Source organism: Piliocolobus tephrosceles, chromosome 11 (genome assembly GCF_002776525.5).
Source record: "Piliocolobus tephrosceles isolate RC106 chromosome 11, ASM277652v3, whole genome shotgun sequence".
Classification (NCBI taxonomy): Eukaryota; Metazoa; Chordata; class Mammalia; order Primates; family Cercopithecidae; genus Piliocolobus; species Piliocolobus tephrosceles.
Window position 1 is genome coordinate 119,743,383 of NC_045444.1, and position 18,100 is coordinate 119,761,482.

Sequence of the window (18,100 nt, forward strand, 5' to 3'; positions counted from 1 at the left end):
AAAAACAGAATGGAATGGAATAGAATAGAACAGGCTGGGCGCGGTGGCTCATGCCTGTAATCCCAGCACTTTGGGAGGCCGAGGCGGGCAGATCACCTGTGGTCAGGAGTTTGAGACCAGCCTGGCCAACATGGTGAAACCCCGTTTCTACTAAAAATACAAAAATTAGCCAGGCATGTTGGTGGGTGCCTGTAATCCCAGCTACTCGGGAGGCTGAAGTAGGAGAATTGCTTGAACCTGGGAGGCGGAGACTGCAGTGAGCCGAGATTGTGCCACTGCACTCCAGCCTGGGCATCAGAGCAAGGCTCCATCTCAAAAAAACAAAAAACAAACACAAAACCCACAAAAATTAGCTGGGCATGGTGGTGCGCTACTCGGGAGGCTGAGGTTGGAGAATCGCTCAAACTTGGGAGGCGGAGGTTGCAGTCAGCTGAGATTGTGCCACTACACTCCAGTCTGAGCCACAGAGCAAGATTCCGTTGAAAAAAAAGAAGAATGGAATAGAATAGAATAGAACAAAACAGAATGGATTGGAAAATCTCAGAGAGTGTCACACATGGCAAAGCCGAATATGGTGTCAGGAGAGTTGTTTCAGATGTTTGTGTCTGTTTACTGGGCTATGTTACAAATCCAACTTTCAGAACATCTCGAAGCTACTGTTCCAGGAAAATGGGGTGGGGTGTGTGCAGTCGAGATGGGGGAAGACAAGGTGATTACAGAAGAAGGGGTCACGGAACAATGGGAACTGAAATTGGTTGTGTTAGATCTTATAGTTTTCTATAAGAGAGACCCCAAATTCAGTGACCTTTCTCGATTTTTACAACACTGTACAGGCCCAACAAAGCACCACCTGTTTCCTGTTCTAGGAGAGGAGAAGGTCTTAGCACAGCTGCAGGGCTTCAGGAAAGGGGGTGCGCCCTGAGCCCAGGGAGCTTGAGAGAAGTGTCTGAATGCCTGGGGGCCTGGGGGCTCGACAGCTGAGGAACCCAGGTGGGCAAGCAGAAGAGGCGCTGGTGTGGCTGAACAATGGCTGGCTGATGGCAGGGAAGGATGCGTATTTATTTTCCACCTAGAGTTTAGAACTGCTGTGGTTCCCTGGTTGCAGAACCGATAAATCCGTGCCTCATATGTCACCATGGACAGAACTGGCTTCCCGTAATTTTTGTCAGCTCTCCTTTCCCCTCCAGGCAGTGGTGGAGGGCAGGCTGGTGCCCTCCTCTGGCTCCCCAACACCTGTGAACGTGCAGAGGTGAGGGAGATTACAGAGGGCTTGCACTAGGGGCCAGGGGCTTCACACACTGGGAACTGGGGGAAGGTCACTGGCAGATGTGTTCATTTAACCCACACAATGCTTAAAAGTCTTTTTATTTAATTTTAAAACTAGGAGATTTCACTCCAAATTCCATGTGGAGTTTCTTTTTAAAAAATTAAGCTGGCTGGGCGCGATGGCTCACACCTATAATCCCAGCATTTTGGGAGGCCAAGGCAGGCAGATCACGAGGTCAGGAATTTGAGACCAGCCTGGCCAACATAGTGAAACCCCAACTCTACTAAAAATACAAACATCAGCCACGCATGGTGGCGCATGCCTGTAATCCCAGCTACTCTGGAGGCTGAGGCAAAAGAATCGTTTGAACCCGGGAGGCAGAGGTTGTGGTGAGCCGAGATCACGCCACTGCACTCCAGCCTGGGCAACAGAGTGAGACTCCGTCTCCAAAAAAAAAAAAAAAAAATCGAGCTGCCAGCACTGGGTACCTTGCTGCCTGGCCACATGAGGCTGCGCTGAACAGCAGGTGACCATGGGGGTCAGGGTTTCATACTGTATCAGGGCATTCCTGGACCCCAGCGCTGGTCCTGTGAGTGCCTGTACCTCTGGCCCCTGCTGTAGGCAGTGGAAGTCAATAACATGCGCGGGGTCACAGTTGGGGACACCTAAGTGTGCAAGGTGGCGGGAGGCAAGGACAGCGAGGAGCGAGCCTCCACGGCAGCAGGAGGGCTCATGGGGCAGGCGGATCCCCTCCCTCTGAGGGCTTTGGGCCCATGGCACACTCCTTGTGCTACTGTCACTGTTTCACTGTTAGTATGCCTCCAAATCCCTAAATGGTGCAACCCCGAATAGGACACGGCCAAGACAAAAAGAGATAGTGCCACGTCACGTGCCCTACGTGAGGTGTGGCCCTCTGGCCCGGCACCCAGGGCGGGAGGCACTGATCGCTGCCTGTCTGCTCTCTCTTCCCAACAGTCCTGTGGGGTTGACTTTGAGGTCAAAGCATTCGCCACAGACAGCACCGATGACGAAGAGGACAAAATCCCCAAGAAGTAAGAGTGTGGTTGTGGAATAGGTGAGGGGTCTGCGTGGGGGTGGAGAGGAGAGATGGCCCCACCTTGTCTCTGTGGGACAGAACTCTTCCCACAGGGCTGGCACAGCTGGGGTACCATCTGCATGTGGGACGGAGGTCAAAGGTTGATCATTTTTGGGGAAAAAAAATACAAGAAAATGACAGGGAAGTTAGCAACCTCCAGGGCTCACATAAGCCCCTAAAACTCCCAGTTTTCTCCTTTCTTTAGGTTTTTGGTTTGTTTGTTTTTTGTGGTAAAATATACACAACATGAAGTTTGCCATTTTAACCACTTTTGTATTTTATTTTATTTTATTTTTATTTATTTATTTTTTTTTTTTGAGACGGAGTCTCGCTCTGTAGCCTAGGCTGGAGTGCAGTGGCCAGATCTTGGCTCACTGCAAGCTCCATCTCCCGGGTTAACGCCATCCTCCTGCCTCAGCCTCCCCAGTAGCTGGGACTACAGGCGCCCGCCACCTCGCCTGGCTAGTTTTTTTTGTATTTTTTAGTAGAGACGGGGTTTCACCAGGTTAGCCAGGATGGTCTCGATCTCCTGACCTCGTGATCCGCCCGTCTCGGCCTCCCAAAGTGCTGGGATTACAGGCTTGAGCCACCGCGCCCGGCATTTTATTTTATTTTGTTTTTGGAAATGGAGCCTCGCTCTGTCGCCCAGGCTGGAGTGCAATGTGACCTCGGCTCACTGCAACCTCTGCCTCCCAGGTTCAAGTTACTCTTCTGCCTCAGCCTCTCGAGTAACTGGGATTAAAGGTGCCCACCACCACACCTGGCTAATTTTTTTTTTTTTTTTGTATTTTTAGTAGAGACGGGGTTTCACCATGTTGGCCAGGCTGGTCTCGATCTCCTGACCTCAAGTGATCCGCCCGCCTTGGCCTCTCAAAGTGCTGGGATTACAGGCGTGAGCCACTGTGCTCGGCCCATTTTAACCACTTTTAAATGTACCATTCAGTGGCTTAAGGACATTCCGAATGTTGTGTAGCCATCACTGCTGTCTATACTCAAAACTTTCTCATTGCCGGAGCAGGAACTCTACAGCCGTTAAGCCTACCGTTCCGTCCCTCCCATTCTCCCACCCGCGTGCTGTTTTCTCTTTTTACCTAAACAAGGTTTCCGCCTGGCCCTTCACCCTGTCTCCTCCTGCCCCGTGTACACATCTCTGGAGGCGCAGGAGAGTGAGCTGCAGTCATGGAGCTTGCATGTATATGGCAGCTATTCCATGAGGTCCTTGATGACCTCACTGAGAGGAGGCAGAGCCGGGAGCCCATGGCGCCTAAGAGGCTAAGCTTGGCCCTTGGAACGTTGCCTGGCTCCACAGCTTTGCCCCCAGGGAAGGGACCAGAAACCAGACCCTCAGGCTCTCCCACCGTCAGGGCTGCCTCAGGCTCTGACCAGTGTCCTTGCCCTCTTTCCGTCCACCCTGTCTCCATGGGGCATGTTCCTGGAGAATCCCCGTGTGACGGCTGGGAGAGAACAGAGGCCTCCCTGAAGCGGCCTGAGTGCCAATCCCTGGCTTGTCTGTGGCTGTTCCCCGCAGGAGCTCCGTGCGGTTACTGATCCGGAAAGTACAGCATGCCCCACTGGAGATGGGTCCCCAGCCCCGAGCTGAGGCGGCCTGGCAGTTCTTCATGTCTGACAAGCCCCTGCACCTTGCGGTCTCTCTCAGCAAAGAGGTAACCACCTACCATCGCTACTACCCACAGGGCAGCAGGCCTGGGGGCAGGCCCCACACCCCCTCTTCACCAGCCCCAGCCCCTGTCTACGTGGGTGCCTTGCAAGGAAGCTTGTTTTTAGGATAAAGCACCAACACGCGTAGGTGATTGGCCTGTTTTCACAGCCTGGAGCTGGTCAGCGTGGTCCTTAGTGGAGGGTTTCCACCTACTGGCTGTCCCAAGGGACTGGGGAAGGAAGGGGGGCTGTTTTCCACATACCTGCCCCCCACTATCCTTGCCCTCTCCACTTCCATGGGCCTTGTTCACCATGGAGCATCAATAGCTGTGATATCGCAAATTCTTCACTTCCTGGGAAATTTCAGTTTTGCAGAAACTGTGTGGGATGGCGGTGTCACCTGTGATGTCATCTCTTAGGGGTGTCATGGTGGGAAAAGGTGAAAGCTGCTGGTTCCTATGGTCAGCAGTCAGCCGTGTGTGCACTGTGTGTGCATACACGTGTGTGGGTGTGCCCAGGGGCTGGGTCACACGGGCTCTGCTGGGCGGGATGCCAGCACTTGGCTTTCCCAGTGGTTTCCTTTCACTTCACTCATCCTGCCCCCATAACCTCCTGACCCCTGGCCTCCTCCATGCGATGACCGGAACTCCATTCCCCTCCCTAGCTTCCCACAGGTGGGTGGAATGTGTTTCAGGCCCTTCCTTAGAAGAAACGTATTGCTATCACTTCATCTTCCTTACATTCTGCCGCTTTTAATCTACTGAAAGGGATTGAGATGAATCTAGAAAGCTGTGCAATTAAAGACACCACCACATCTGTTCTCTTCTTCTGACCTGTCTGCTGACTTTTCTAGATCTATTTCCATGGGGAACCCATCCCTGTGACCGTGACTGTCACCAATAACACAGAGAAGACGGTGAAGAAGATTAAAGCATACGGTAGGACCTCCTTCCCAAAAGTAGAGGGCAGTCTTCTAGAGTTTCTGATCCTGTGTCCTGAGGGGTCACTTCTCTGGTCTGACAAGGCCCTTCTGGGTCCTTGGAACTGGCTACTTGTCTCTGCCGTCATAGGCAGCAGGACTGTGGAGGGAGAAAGGCCTTACAAGTCATCTCAGTCAACTTCCTGCCCACTTACGGTGGGCTTTTGTCTTGGAACAAAATTCCTGACAAGTGATCTCTTTCCATGGTCATGCCCTCCTGGAGGGGCCCCACAGTGCTCAGCATTGCCATCGTGGATACTGTGTGCAGCACAGTATCATGGGTGAGGCCTCATTTGTGGACTCCTGCTCTGGGCTCTGTGATCCCAGCATCCGCAGCAGGGGCTCCTTGTCTGCCTTCCCAGGGTTTGTGTGGCTCTAAGGAGAGGTCCCATGTGGAAGCGCTTTGTAAATGTTGAAGTGTGACTGTCTCGGCTCAAATGACCATCATGTCATGGCTGACCTTGCCATATCCTACAGGGGAGGTGCCTTCTGCCTGCTGTTCCCACACATTAACTACGCTCAAAGGGCATCAAAGCACAGGGGGTCATATATGATGGTCTTATGTGACTCTTTTATGAGAAAGACATGATGGAATCACCTGTGAGGGTAACCTCTAAGTTCAGTTTTTAACTCAAACATTTGATGACCAAGACAAAATGAGACTTATACATCTTGGGGTGACTAACTATCCCAGGTGGCCCAGGACTGAGGACGTGGAACTTCCAGTCCTAAAATGGGCTATCCCAGGCAAGCCAGGGTGAGCAGTGGCCCTAGGTGTCATATACCACTTTTCCCTGTGAGTCATCACAGATGAGGGTCAGAAATTCTGATGTGTGCAGGCTAAGGAATTCTAGACTTTTCTTTTCCTTCCTTCTTTCCTCCCTCCCTCCCTCCCTTCCTTCCTTCCTTCTTTCTTCTTCTTCTTTTTTTTTTTTTTTTTTTTTTTTTTTGAGACGGAGTCTCGTTCTGTAGCCCAGGCTGGAGTGCAGTGGCTGGATCTGAGCTCACTGCAAGCTCCGCCTCCCGGGTTTATGCCATTCTCCTGCCTCAGCCTCCGAGTAGCTGGGACTAAAGGCGCCTGCCATCTCGCCTGGCTAGTTTTTTGTATTTTTTAGTAGAGACAGGGTTTCACCGTGTTAGCCAGGATGTTCTTGATCTCCTGACCTCGTGATCCACCCGTCGCAGCCTCCCAAAGTGCTGGGATTACAGGCGTGCACCAATTTTGCCCAGCTAGTTTTGTATTTTCAGTAAAGAGGGGGGTTTCGCCATGTTGACCAGGCTGGTCTCAAACCCCTGACCTGAGGTAATCCACCCGCCTCGGCCTCCCAAAGTGCTGGGATTACCGGCAGGAGCCACTGCACCCAGATAGCTGTTAAATTTTTTAAAACAAAATATTAATTGCTTTCTATAGACTGGACACTGTGCTGCATGCCTTGCACAAATTGTTTCTTTATCCTCAAACTTTGGCTGGGTGTGGTGGCTCATGCCTGTAATCTCAGCATTTGGGGAGGCCAAGGTGGGAGGATCCCTTGAGCCCAGGAGTTCAAGACCAGTCTGGGCAATATAGGGAGACCCTGCCTTTATTATTTTTTTTAAATCCTCAAACTTAATTTTAAAGGTGATTAAAAGTCATCTTTTTAATCATCACAACGTCCCTATGAGTAGGATGCAGTTATTACTCCCATTTTATGGATGGGGAAACTGAGGCTTAGAATAGCTAAATAATTCACCCCACAGTTAGTGGCTAAGACAAGATTGGCACCCAAACAGCCTGGCTCCAGGCCCAACTTCCCATCCATCACGTTCCACCCACCAACCAGTCCTGTGCTGCCTCTAGCTAGTCTCTTGGAGGACAGGAAGGACAATGTTCATGAAATAAGATGGAGGATGTTAGATGGGGCTAAGCATGGGAAAGGAGGGGTCTCCCAGGAGCTGCAGCCTGGGAGTTGCAGGCACTGGGCCATGGGTGGGAGTTGATACAGAGCAGGTTATGGGTGACCAGAAATGACCTGGAGACAGAACTTCAAAACCACAGCCTTGAAGCTGAGGGCTGAGAAAGCCAAGCCTGGGAAGTGGAGGGAAACCATCATCAGAGAGGAGAGATAAGCGTGCACCCCAGGAGGCCGCAGGGAACATGCATGTGTGGGGGGACCAGTGCTGACCACCTGACTCCCATCTTCCTCTTGCAGTGGAACAGGTGGCCAATGTGGTTCTCTACTCGAGTGATTATTATGTCAAGCCTGTGGCTATGGAGGAAGCGCAGTGAGTAGCTGCTGGGGTTTCCATTTCCTGGGCGTCTCAGCCTTCTGTGTCAAGTTTCTCACCGGTTATTGCTGAAGAGGGAACTAGAATGTTCAGCTAGCTCGCCAGCCTTCCACTTCCTTCCTCTTTCTCCCTTCGAGGGCTGCACAGAAAGTTAGCATCTTATCTCTGCATCTACCACACCCCTCTGTGCCCATCTTACAGGAGTTCTGAGGATTAATCCTAGCCAAAGAATGATGCAGAGGAGAGACACAAAGATAGAAATATCACCATGGGATCAACTGGCTTTTTCTGTTTATCCTTGGAATGAATTGTTAGGAATTTGATACTATTTCCGCCTCCCAGAAGATGGTCAAATGAACTGTCAGCCCAGGCTAGGATTCCCTATCTTTTGATCTCAAATTGAAAATCGTAATACCAGTGACAGCTGGATTATAATATATCCATTCTTAGCCGGTTGTTGTGAATGACTTTTCCCCTTTGTTAGAATCAAAAACAAATGAGAATCCTGCCATGGTTCCTTTATGCTGGCCTGAGAGACCTGCCCAGCTTTGCCGTGTGCCACAAAATCAATAGATTCATTTAACACATGGCTTAGAGTGGAGGGCGATGATCCCCCACTTCCAGCCCCACAAGAGGATAGCTTGGCCAGGTCTTAACTCTTTGCCTCGCTGGCATGTTCTAAGGACCGTTGTATGTAAAAAATATTAGCAGGGTTAGAGGAAGGTTAGGGTAGGGGAGTGATGAAAGACAAACTGATTCCTTAAGATAATATAAAGTAATAGATATGCTTTTTTGAGATGGAGTCTCATTCCGTTGCCGAGGCTGGAGTGCAGTGGTGAGATCACGGCTTATTGCAACCTCCACCTCCCAGGTTCAAGCCATTCTCCTGCCTCAGTCTCCCAAGTAGCTGAGATTACAGGTGCCCACCACCACACCTAGCTAATTTTTTTTTTTTTCTTTTTTGAGACAGAGTTTTGCTCTTGTTGCCCAGGCTGGAGTGCAATGGTGCGATCTCGGCTCACTGCAACCTCTGCCTCCCAGGTTAAAGCAATTCTCCTGCCTCTACCTCCTGAGTAGCTGGGATTACAGGCACACACCACCACCCCTGGCTAATTTTTTGTATTTTTAGTAGAAACGGAGTTTCACCATGTTAGCCAGGCTGGTCTCGAACCCCTGACCTCAGGTATCTGCCCACCTCGGCCTCCCGAAGTGCTGAGATTATAGGTGTGAGCCACTGTGCCTGGCTGATTTTGTATTTTGAGTAGAGACAGGGTTTCACCTGTTGGCCAGGCTAGTCTCAAACTGCTGACCTCAGGTGATCTACCTGCCTCAGCCTCCCAAAGTGCTGGAATTACAGGTGTGAGCTACCACACCCAGCCTATACGGTAATATTTAAAAGGCAACTTTAGGAGAAACTATTACTGTTACTCAAAACAGATTCAACCTTCAGGTCTACAAGGAAGGGAGACAGGAAAGAACCACCTCTTACTGCCTCCTTTCTGCCAAGCCTGGGCTCTGTTCTGCCTTTAGGGGATCCTCACACATCCCTGTGTCCTGGGGGTCTTGGCCCTGGTTCACCTTTCCACATGTGCTCAGCAACATGGGAGCAAAGGGTCCTGGCCCAGTTTTCCCCTAATACGTATTCCATCACCTGGTCCTCTTTCAAAGTGTTGGGTGCATTTTGGGTCAAAGATTCTCAGGAAACTGGAAAGCATCCCCAAGTCTCCCAAAGGCTGGAGGAGCCTGGGAGCTGGACTGGACCGTGCTGATGAGTCTCAGGCTAGAGGTCACTCAGAAAGCTGCAGAGCAGGAGCCATCGTCCCAGAGCCCTGTGGCTTCTGGGGCTTTGGTGGGCAGGCTTGCACAGAACCAGGTCAGACCTGACTCCCAAGCTGCTCCCCGCCATCCAAACCCACATCCTGAAGCTCTGAGGAGTGGCCCCAGGGCCTAGACGTAGTCCTTTGGCAAGCTCTGCACACACACAGAAAGTCCGTCCTCTAAGCCCAACCCCAAGGGCCCTCTTCCTATTCCAGCTATCTTTACAATGCTGTTCCTGCTTTTTTCAATGCCCAAATTATGCTCATGAAGAGAGGTTCTACCAGGACCCAGATGGTAGGATGTGGGCCACCTTGGGCTCTGGCAGATTTCCGGAAAGAGCATCCTGTAGACATTGGAGGCAGGATAGGGAAGAGCTGCTTTTACCTATCCAGGGAAACTTGATTAGGGAAAGGACGTCCTTTCCCAGATAGGCAGTTCAGACTTCCAGCTGTCTCAGGACAGCCTTAGAACGGTCCTGATGCTGGCCACACCCCGCCTTCCTTTGGCTAGGCACAGGAGGGAGGGTGTGCTGCTGGCACGAATGGGCTCTGCCGTCAGACAGTGTGCAGCCACGTGACCGTGAGCACACTTCCCGTCTGGAAAATGGGGATCTTGGGAGCACCTGCTTGGTACGGGGATGATGAGGGTAAGGTGAGAGTTTTTGGGGACAGGCCTTAGCACCAGGTCTGGCACACAGCACGCATGTGAGCGGAGGAGCCAACTCCCCAGTCGCGGAGGCCGCTGCGTGATCCTGGCCATGCTGCCATGTGTCTGCCTGGAGAAACACACACTGCTGTGTCCCCAGCTTGATCCCAGACCCGCCCGTTGGCACAGGGTCCCCGCCATCTGTCAGATGTTGAGAAATGTATACCCCGACTGATGTGGAAGAAGATCCAGTAAAGAAAGAGCATGTGCTGTTTGGACCCAAGCCAGTCCGTCTGTGTGATCCACAAACTGTGGGTCCCTGCGTTGCCCCTCTAGACAACTTACCACACAGTCACACTGCAACCCCCTTATAGCGACAGTTTTTGGTGACAAGAGGCTTTCTGGCCTGGGCTCGTTGCTGACGCTAACCAGAAGGTTCTGCAGGCCACCGTGTGGTTCACAGTCTCAGGAGGAGACTGTGGTCTCTGATTCTTAAGCCAGTTGGTCTCATTAACTCCATAGAACATTCTAGAAATTCAGCAATTCAGAATAGGCTGAGTTGCTTGAAGAAATATCCTCCTTGTACTGCCAGCCCACCCTGAGATTTCACAAGCACTGTTCTGCTTTTTGTAAGGCAAGTTCCCAGGCACCTGAACCCATCTTCCCAGGAGGTCCATCAGGGGATATGGATCCTGGAAAATGCCTAATGTCAGATAGGCCCATGGCAGCTTTTATGGTTATAAATCTCCTCTGTTCTTCTTCCTCTAGAGAAAAAGTGCCGCCAAACAGCACTTTGACCAAGACGCTGACGCTGCTGCCCTTGCTGGCTAACAATCGAGAAAGGAGAGGCATTGCCCTGGACGGGAAAATCAAGCATGAGGACACGAACCTTGCCTCCAGCACCATGTGAGTCCTTGAGGCTCAGGGCATAGGCCACGGCAGGGCGAACTGGTGCTGGTCTGCTCCCCTTCACGTCACCCTGCTGGGCTCGCAGGCACGCACATGCAGCATGGTGGCCCGGCGTGTGTAGCATACCTAGGGACCCAAACAAGGATCCCACTGTCACCCCTGGTGTGATGTGTGTGATGTGGGGGTTACGCCTGTGGACCATGGAGACAGCTGTGTGCTAATCCCAGCTCTGCTGCTGACCCTGGGAAAATGCCTTGAGTTCTCTGAGAACCTCAGTTTTCCTGTCTGTAAAGTGGGGGCAATAATAGTTCAAGTCTCATAGAGTGGCTATAAGGATTCAGTGAGACAGTGCATGTAAAGCGTGGGGCCTGACATACAGTGAGTGCTCCAGAAATGTCAACTACTGTTTTTAGAAGCATCACTGGCTAGTGTAGTGCCCTAAGCATGTAAACTGAGTGATGCCCTTGGCTGTATTCATTCATTCATCCATTTCCATCAGGAATTGTGAAGAACAGGAGTTCCTAATGACTTTAGATGTCTATTAAATTTGAATGAAATTAGGTACTGATCTGCTGACCCTGACTCAAAGGACCACTGGCTGAATTTGGGCAGCAGATCTAGCAAAGACTGTACAGCGAAGTTCCCAAGTTAGCATCCACTGTCCCTCCGAGCCATGCTTTTGCTCTTCCCTTCCCAGGAGCGTGTCTGTTGGTGAACTCTCAGAGTTTTGGGTTGAAGCCAAAACCCAGGCTCAGGGCCCACTCACTGCCACCTCCCCATGTGATGTGCTGGGGGTTCCCTCTGTGGCCCCAGTAGACCACCTCCAAGGTGATGCCAACGGCCGGGAGACTGGATTGTTTGACCCCAAGACCCCGACGCTCAGTAGCTCACACTCTCAGACACCGAGAGTGGGGAACAGTGAATAACTGGCAGAAAGCAGGTGGAAGTCAAAGGATTTTCTGAGGATAATTGGCCAAGTGACTGTGTTAGATTCTAAAGCACATTCGTGAAGCTCCAGGAGAGAAGGGAGGGAAACTGAGAGCCTAGATCAATGTATTCAAGGGTGTAGGAATCATAAGATGAACAATGGAGGCTCACCACACTGTGGGAATGTTTCGTGGTGTGAGGACTAGTTTCTAAACATGTATGACTCGGCAGGGCGTGGTGGCTCACACCTGTAATCCCAGCACTTTGGGAGGCTGAGGCCGGCAGATCACCTAAGGTCAGGAGTTGGAGACCATCCTGGCCAACATGGTGAAACCCTGTCTCTACTAAAAATACAAATATTAGCTGGGCCTGGTAGCGGGTGCCTGTAATCCCAGCTACTCGGGAGGCTGAGATAGGAGAATCGCCTGAACCTGGGAGGTGGAGGTTGTGGTGAGCCGAGATCACGCCATTGCATTCTAGCCTGTTGACAGAGCGAGACTCCATCTCAGAAAAAACAACAAAAACAACAACAACAAAACAAAACAAAAAAACATTTATGACTCTCCACACCTCCATGAGGAAGTTTATTTATATGCATTTTATGGATAAAGAAATTGAGGTTGAGCCAGAATGAAAGGTCACTGAATCAGTCAATAGCAGAGCAAAGTACACTCCATACACTCCACAGCAAATCTGCCAATCCAGGAAGATGCCAGGGAACAAAGTTTGCAGGGTGTTCTCAGGCAGGTGGCAGAGCACGTTCTGTTCAGCAGCTGCTCGGCCCCATTCAGTGCAAGGTAGTTAATCCCAGCTGGGGGCAGTAGCTCACACTTGTAATCCCAGCACTTTAGAAGGCCAAGGTGGGCGAATCGCTTGAGCCTAGGAGTTTAAGACCAGCCTGGGCAACATGGCGAAACCCCATATCCACAAAAATTAAAACATTAGCTGGGCATGGTGGCACATGCCTGTAGTCCCAGCTATTTGAGAGGCTGAGATGAGAGGATTGCTTGAGCCCAGGAGGTCGAGGTTACAGTGACCTATGATCATGCCATTGCACTCCAGCCTAGGTAACAAAATGAGACTCTATCTAAAAAAAAAAAAAAAAAAAAAAAAAAAAAAATTCAAGCACAGCAAGGGGGGACAATCTCAAGCTCGTACCCCCTTTTTTTCCCTTTGGAGGCATCCTCTCTTCACCAGGTACTTGGCCATACTCCGCAAGTCCAGATAAAAGATATTCTGCCCTCTTTTTAAAAATTATTTTTATTTTATTTTTCAGCCAAAGTCTCACTCTGTCACCCAGGTTGGAGTGCAGTAGCGCAATCCTGGCTCACTGCAACCTCTACCTCCCGGGTTCAAGAGGTTCTCCTGGCTCAGCCTCCTGAGCAGCTGGGATTAGAGGCTCCCACCACCACGCCTGGCTAATTTTGTACTTTCAATAGAGATGGGGTTTCACCATGTTGTCCAGGCTAGTCTTGAACTTCCTGAACTCAAGCGATCTGCCCGCCTCGGTCTCCCAAAGTGCTGGGATTAAAGGTGTGAGCCACCATGTCTGGCTATTCTGTCCGCTTTTAAAGGAGCTCCAGACACCAGTGAGCTCTCTGGGGAGCACTGTGGTCCTGGAAACACGTGCCTGAGACACTTCCCCTCAGAGGTTCCCGAGCTGACGTCTTCTTCCAGGCCCAGCACCTGCTGGCCGCCTCCCCAACTCTCTTTCCAGAGCTATTCCACCCTCCCCTGCCTTCTGCCTGTAGCCTTCAGGTTTCTGGGCTTGTTTTCTATCATTATTTACAAGATGTTTGCTAGCATTTCATGACTTTTTTCATACCTTAATTCCTGTTATTGGATATCCTGGAGTCCTCATGTCCTCCGCGTTGGATCCCACGTGATAAGCATTGGTGATGAAATGCCCAGCACAGTGCCTGCCAGATAGTGGGACTTCAGTACATATTAGTGGGATCTGGAATGACATTTCTGTCAAGGAATGTCACATTGCACTGTCTTTGGGGACACATCTGAGGGTCTTGCCCATCCTGCACATTCACTTAAATATTGACAGCTCTCACTTGGTGCCAGGTCTGATGTTGGGTGCTGGGGACACAGCTGGATATCTTGGAAGTCAGGAGAGAAGGAGGGGTCATTCTGGTGCAGGGTTGTGTTGGCACGTCCGGTGCGGGGGGCGCTGGGACACAGCTGGGGAGGAAGTAGCAAAGACAGGCCAGGGCAGCTTGCGGGCTGCTTCTGAGGCAGAACCTGCAGGTGGCCACAGAGCTCGGAGAAGGGGCCTGGCATGTGGGAGATGAGTTGCTGAGATAATCCAGGCAGGCAAAGCCTGCAGGAGGACTTGGGGACCTGCAGAGATGGCAGTTTTGGCAGGTGGTAGAAGGGAGGAGCTGAGGAGGATGACCGGGGGATGTGCATCTGTAGAGGTCAAGCACAGAGAAGGGGGATGCACGCTCTGCCTTCTGGGAACTTCTAGAGGAGAAGATGCAGGAATTCCTCCAGTGCCTGCAAGGAGTCCCCACACCCACTCCCCAAGTACGCGAACTTCTAGGACTTTGGCAGCTCAGTGAGTTTACCAGTCCCTGGAGAACCTCCATGACAGCGTGCCTGCCCAGAATGGAAAGGTTGCCCATCTGCTCTTCACCCTCCTCTGCTCTCCATCATCCTTCTCCTTTTCCTTTCTGTTTGGGCAGCATTAAAGAGGGCATAGACCGGACCGTCCTGGGGATCCTTGTGTCTTACCAGATCAAGGTGAAGCTCACAGTGTCAGGGTAAGTGTCCTGGCACCAACCCTTGGGCTGCTCTGTCCTGGTCTTAGATGGTCTGAACTGTTCCTTTCCTGAATCACTGGGAGACAGAAAGCAAGGAAAGGCCCACAGCTTCTACCAAGGATTACTAAGTAGAGCTTGGGAGAGATTCTGTTTGTCTAGTACCATGCTTCTGTCTGATAAAATGTCAGGTGGGAAAGAGTGGAGAAGCAGACTCTGAAATGTGTGCACTCTTAGCTCCACTTTGCAAAAATACATGTGCATGTGGTGGAAGTTGATGTGCAAGAATGAAGATTAGTCAAAGGTTATCCTTCAGAAAAGAATAACTGCTGTCAAGTAACTCAGTAAATCCTCATGTATTTGCATCTTAGAAGGTATCGATCCATAAAGTAGGGACCTTCCCCTGCCTTCTCGCACATGTAATCACAGAGCGTAGGAGTCTTCTTTTCATACAAGAGTGCCGATATCTCAGAGTTTTAAAGGAACAGGTTTCCACTTTCATTTTCATGTGAAACCAATTTCTTCCATTTGTTTAATCTTACCAAAAGGGAAGAACTTGAATTCTCATTTTTGTTTCAAGTTCCATTGCCAAAGACTGTGGCCTTTTACCTGGACAAGCTTTGGGTAGTTCTGCCATTAAAGGCAAGTCTGTGCCTAGGTTTCACACTTCTAAGTAGTGAAGAATTCCCAGCTGGGCGCAGTGGCTCATGCCTGTAATCCCAGCACTTTTGGGATGCCGAGGCGGGCGGATCACGAGGTCAGGAGATAGAGACCATCCTGGCTAACAAGGTGAAACCCCGTCTCTAATAAAAATACAAATATTAGATGGGTGTGGTGGCAGGAGCCTGTAGTCCCAGCTACTCGGGGGGCTGAGGCAGGAGAATGGCGTGAAGCCGGGAGGCAGAGCTTGCAATGAGCCGAGATTGCGCCACTGCACTCCAGGCCTGGGCGACAGAGCGAGACTCCGTCTCAAAAAAAAAAAAAAATTCCCTTGAATAAAATAAAGGTTTAAAAAAAACAGTTTCCCAAATTTCTAACAAAGTAGAACATGGGTCTGTTTTGCATTTTTCGTTACTATAGTGTTTTTTTTTTTAATTTCTCACAGTGGATAGTGCATATAAGGATCTAAAAACAGGGTGGAGTTTCTTTTAGCAGTCAAGGAAAGCAACCAGCAGGTATTTCACAATAACCCCTGTGATTTACCTTGAATGTTAGGCCTTGACATTTTTTTTTTTTTTTTGAAATGGAGTCTCACTCTGGAGTGTGGTGGCATGATCTCGGCTCACTGCAACCTCCACCTCCCAGGTTCAAGTGATTCTCCTGCCTCCGCCTCCTGAGTAGCTGGGATTACAGGTGCACACCACCATGCCCAGCTAATTTTTGTATTTTTAGTAGAGACGGGGGTTTCACCGTGTTGGCCAGGCTGGTCTCGAACTCCTGACCTCAAGTGATCTGCCTGCCTCAGCCTCCCAAAGTGCTGATTTACAGGCATGAGCCACTGCACCCAACCAACGTTTTTTTTTTGAGACAGAGTCTTGTTCTGAGACTCAGGCTGGAGTACAGTGGCACGATCTCAGCTCACTGCAACCCCTCCACCTCCCAGGTTCAAGCAATTCTCCTGCCTCAGCCTCCCAAGTAGCTGGGATTACAGGCACCTGCCACCATGCCCAGCTGATTTTTGTATTTTTTTAGTAGAGATGGGGTTGGTTTTTTTTTTTTTTTTTTTTTTTTTTTTTTTCTTGAGATGGAGTCTCACTTTGTCGCCCAGCCTGGAGTACAGTGGCTCGATCTCAGCTCACTGCAAGCTCTGCGTCCTGGGTTCATGCCATTCTCCTGCCTTAGCCTCCCGAGTAGCTGGGACTACAGGAGTCCACCACCAAACCTGGCTAATTTTTTTTTTTTCTGTATTTTTAGTGGAGATGGGGTTTCACCATGTTAGTTAGTACGGTCTCGATCTCCTGACCTCGTGATCCGCCTGCCTCGGCCTCCCAAAGTGCTGGGATTACAGGCATGATCCACCATGCCCAGCCCCTTTTAAATTAATCATCTTGAGAAAGAGATGAGGTCACAGGTAGACAGCAGGAATGAAGTTGAACATGAAGGGATGCAAAGACCCTGGACGTTGTGAGTTCGGGTGCAAGGACCATGAGAGCTGGGCTGTGTCCTGCCTCTGAATCATGGGAAAGGGTTGTGTTACCACTGTGACAGTTACGACAGGCATTTATTTTGTGTTTTCTAGCTTTCTGGGAGAACTCACCTCCAGGTAAGTCTGTTCACCTTCCTGTTTGTTTCTCAAAATATCAAAGGCAGCAAACCTGGGGCTCCAAAATGGTTTCTGGTGAAACCATTTTGTGCTCAGAGTTGTGCTCAGAGGTGTTAGGAATGATGCTTTGCCTTCAGATGCATCACAGAACCATGGCTCATAGGCATTTCTTTGGTACCACATTTCTTTGGAACCACAGCTAGACCTATGCCTGTGTAAGGACATACATATGCACACCTAGAAAACTGGCACACTCCACACAGTCAGCTTGTGTGTGTGTGGTAAAATACACATAACATAAAATTTACTATTATATTTATTTATTTATTTATTTTTTGGGACATAGTCCCACTCTGTCGCCCAGCCTGAAGCGCAGTGACGTGATCTCGGCTCACCGCAACCTCCACTTCCTGGGTTCAAGCGATCCTCCCACCTTAGCCTTCTGAGTAGCTGGGATTACAAGCGTGTGCCACGACAGCTGGCTAATTTTTGTGTTTTTAGTACAGACGAGGTTTCACCATGTTGGCCAGGCTGGTCTTGAACTCCTGACCTCAAGTGATCATCCTGCCTTGGCCTCCCAAAGTGCTGGGATTACAGATATGAGCCACCACACACCTGGCATAAATTTTACCATTTTAACTGTTTTATTTTATTTTATTTATTTTTTTGAGATGGAGTCTTGCTGTGTTGCCCAGGCTCGAGTGCAATGGCATGATCTTGGCTCACTGCAACATCTGCCTCCTTGGTTCAAGCGATTCTCCTGCCTCAGCATTCCGAGTAGTTGGGATTACAGGCTCACGCCACTATGCCCAACTAATTTTGTATTTTTAGTAGAGACAGGGTTTCACCATGTTGCCCAGGCTGGTCTTGAACTCCTGACCTCAAGTGATCCACCTGCCATGGCCTCTCAAAGTGCTAGGATTACAGGCGTGAGCTACCCTGCCCAGCCTTTACCATTTTATTTTTTTATTTTATTTTTTTGAGACAGAGTCTCGCTCTGTCGCCCAGGCTGGAGTGCAGTGGCCGGATCTCAGCTCACTGCAAGCTCCGCCTCCTGGGTTTATGCCATTCTCCTGCCTCAGCCTCCTGAGTAGCTGGGACTATAGGCGCCTGCCACCTTGCCCGGCTAGTTTTTTTTTTTGTATTTTTTAGTAGAGACGGGGTTTCACTGTGTTCGCCAGGATGGTCTTGATCTCCTGACCTCGTGATCCGCCCGTCTCGGCCTCCCAAAGTGCTGGGATTACAGGCTTGAGCCACCGCGCCTGGCCTACCTTCACCATTTTAAAGTGCACAATTCGGAGGCATTAAATATGTTTACGCTGTTATGCAACCATCACCACTATCTAGTTCTAGAACATTTTTATCACCCAAAAAGAAAATCTCATACCCATTAACCAGTCACTCTCATTTTCCCTCCCTATAGTCTCTGACATAATCATTAATCTGTTCTCTATCTCTATAGATTTGCCTGTTCTGGATATTGTGTGTAAATGGATTCATACAA

At 50.1% G+C, this 18,100-nt stretch overlaps 1 protein-coding gene across 5 annotated transcripts in view; it reads left to right on the forward strand.

Moving 5' to 3' along the window:
* Positions 1-18,100, forward strand: part of SAG (S-antigen visual arrestin) — a 48,188-nt gene that overhangs the window by 24,170 nt on the left and 5,918 nt on the right. For 3 of the 5 annotated variants that reach the window (XM_031936546.1, XM_031936545.1, XM_023188604.2), the window contains 7 exons: positions 2,243-2,319; positions 3,892-4,027; positions 4,876-4,960; positions 7,191-7,263; positions 10,498-10,635; positions 14,259-14,336; positions 16,573-16,596. In XM_031936546.1, coding sequence (XP_031792406.1) covers positions 2,243-2,319; positions 3,892-4,027; positions 4,876-4,960; positions 7,191-7,263; positions 10,498-10,635; positions 14,259-14,336; positions 16,573-16,596 — 611 coding nt within the window. The remainder of the gene's footprint in view (positions 1-2,242; positions 2,320-3,891; positions 4,028-4,875; positions 4,961-7,190; positions 7,264-10,497; positions 10,636-14,258; positions 14,337-16,572; positions 16,597-18,100) is intronic. The other 2 variants (XM_023188603.3, XM_023188605.2) reach the window with 1 other exon arrangement.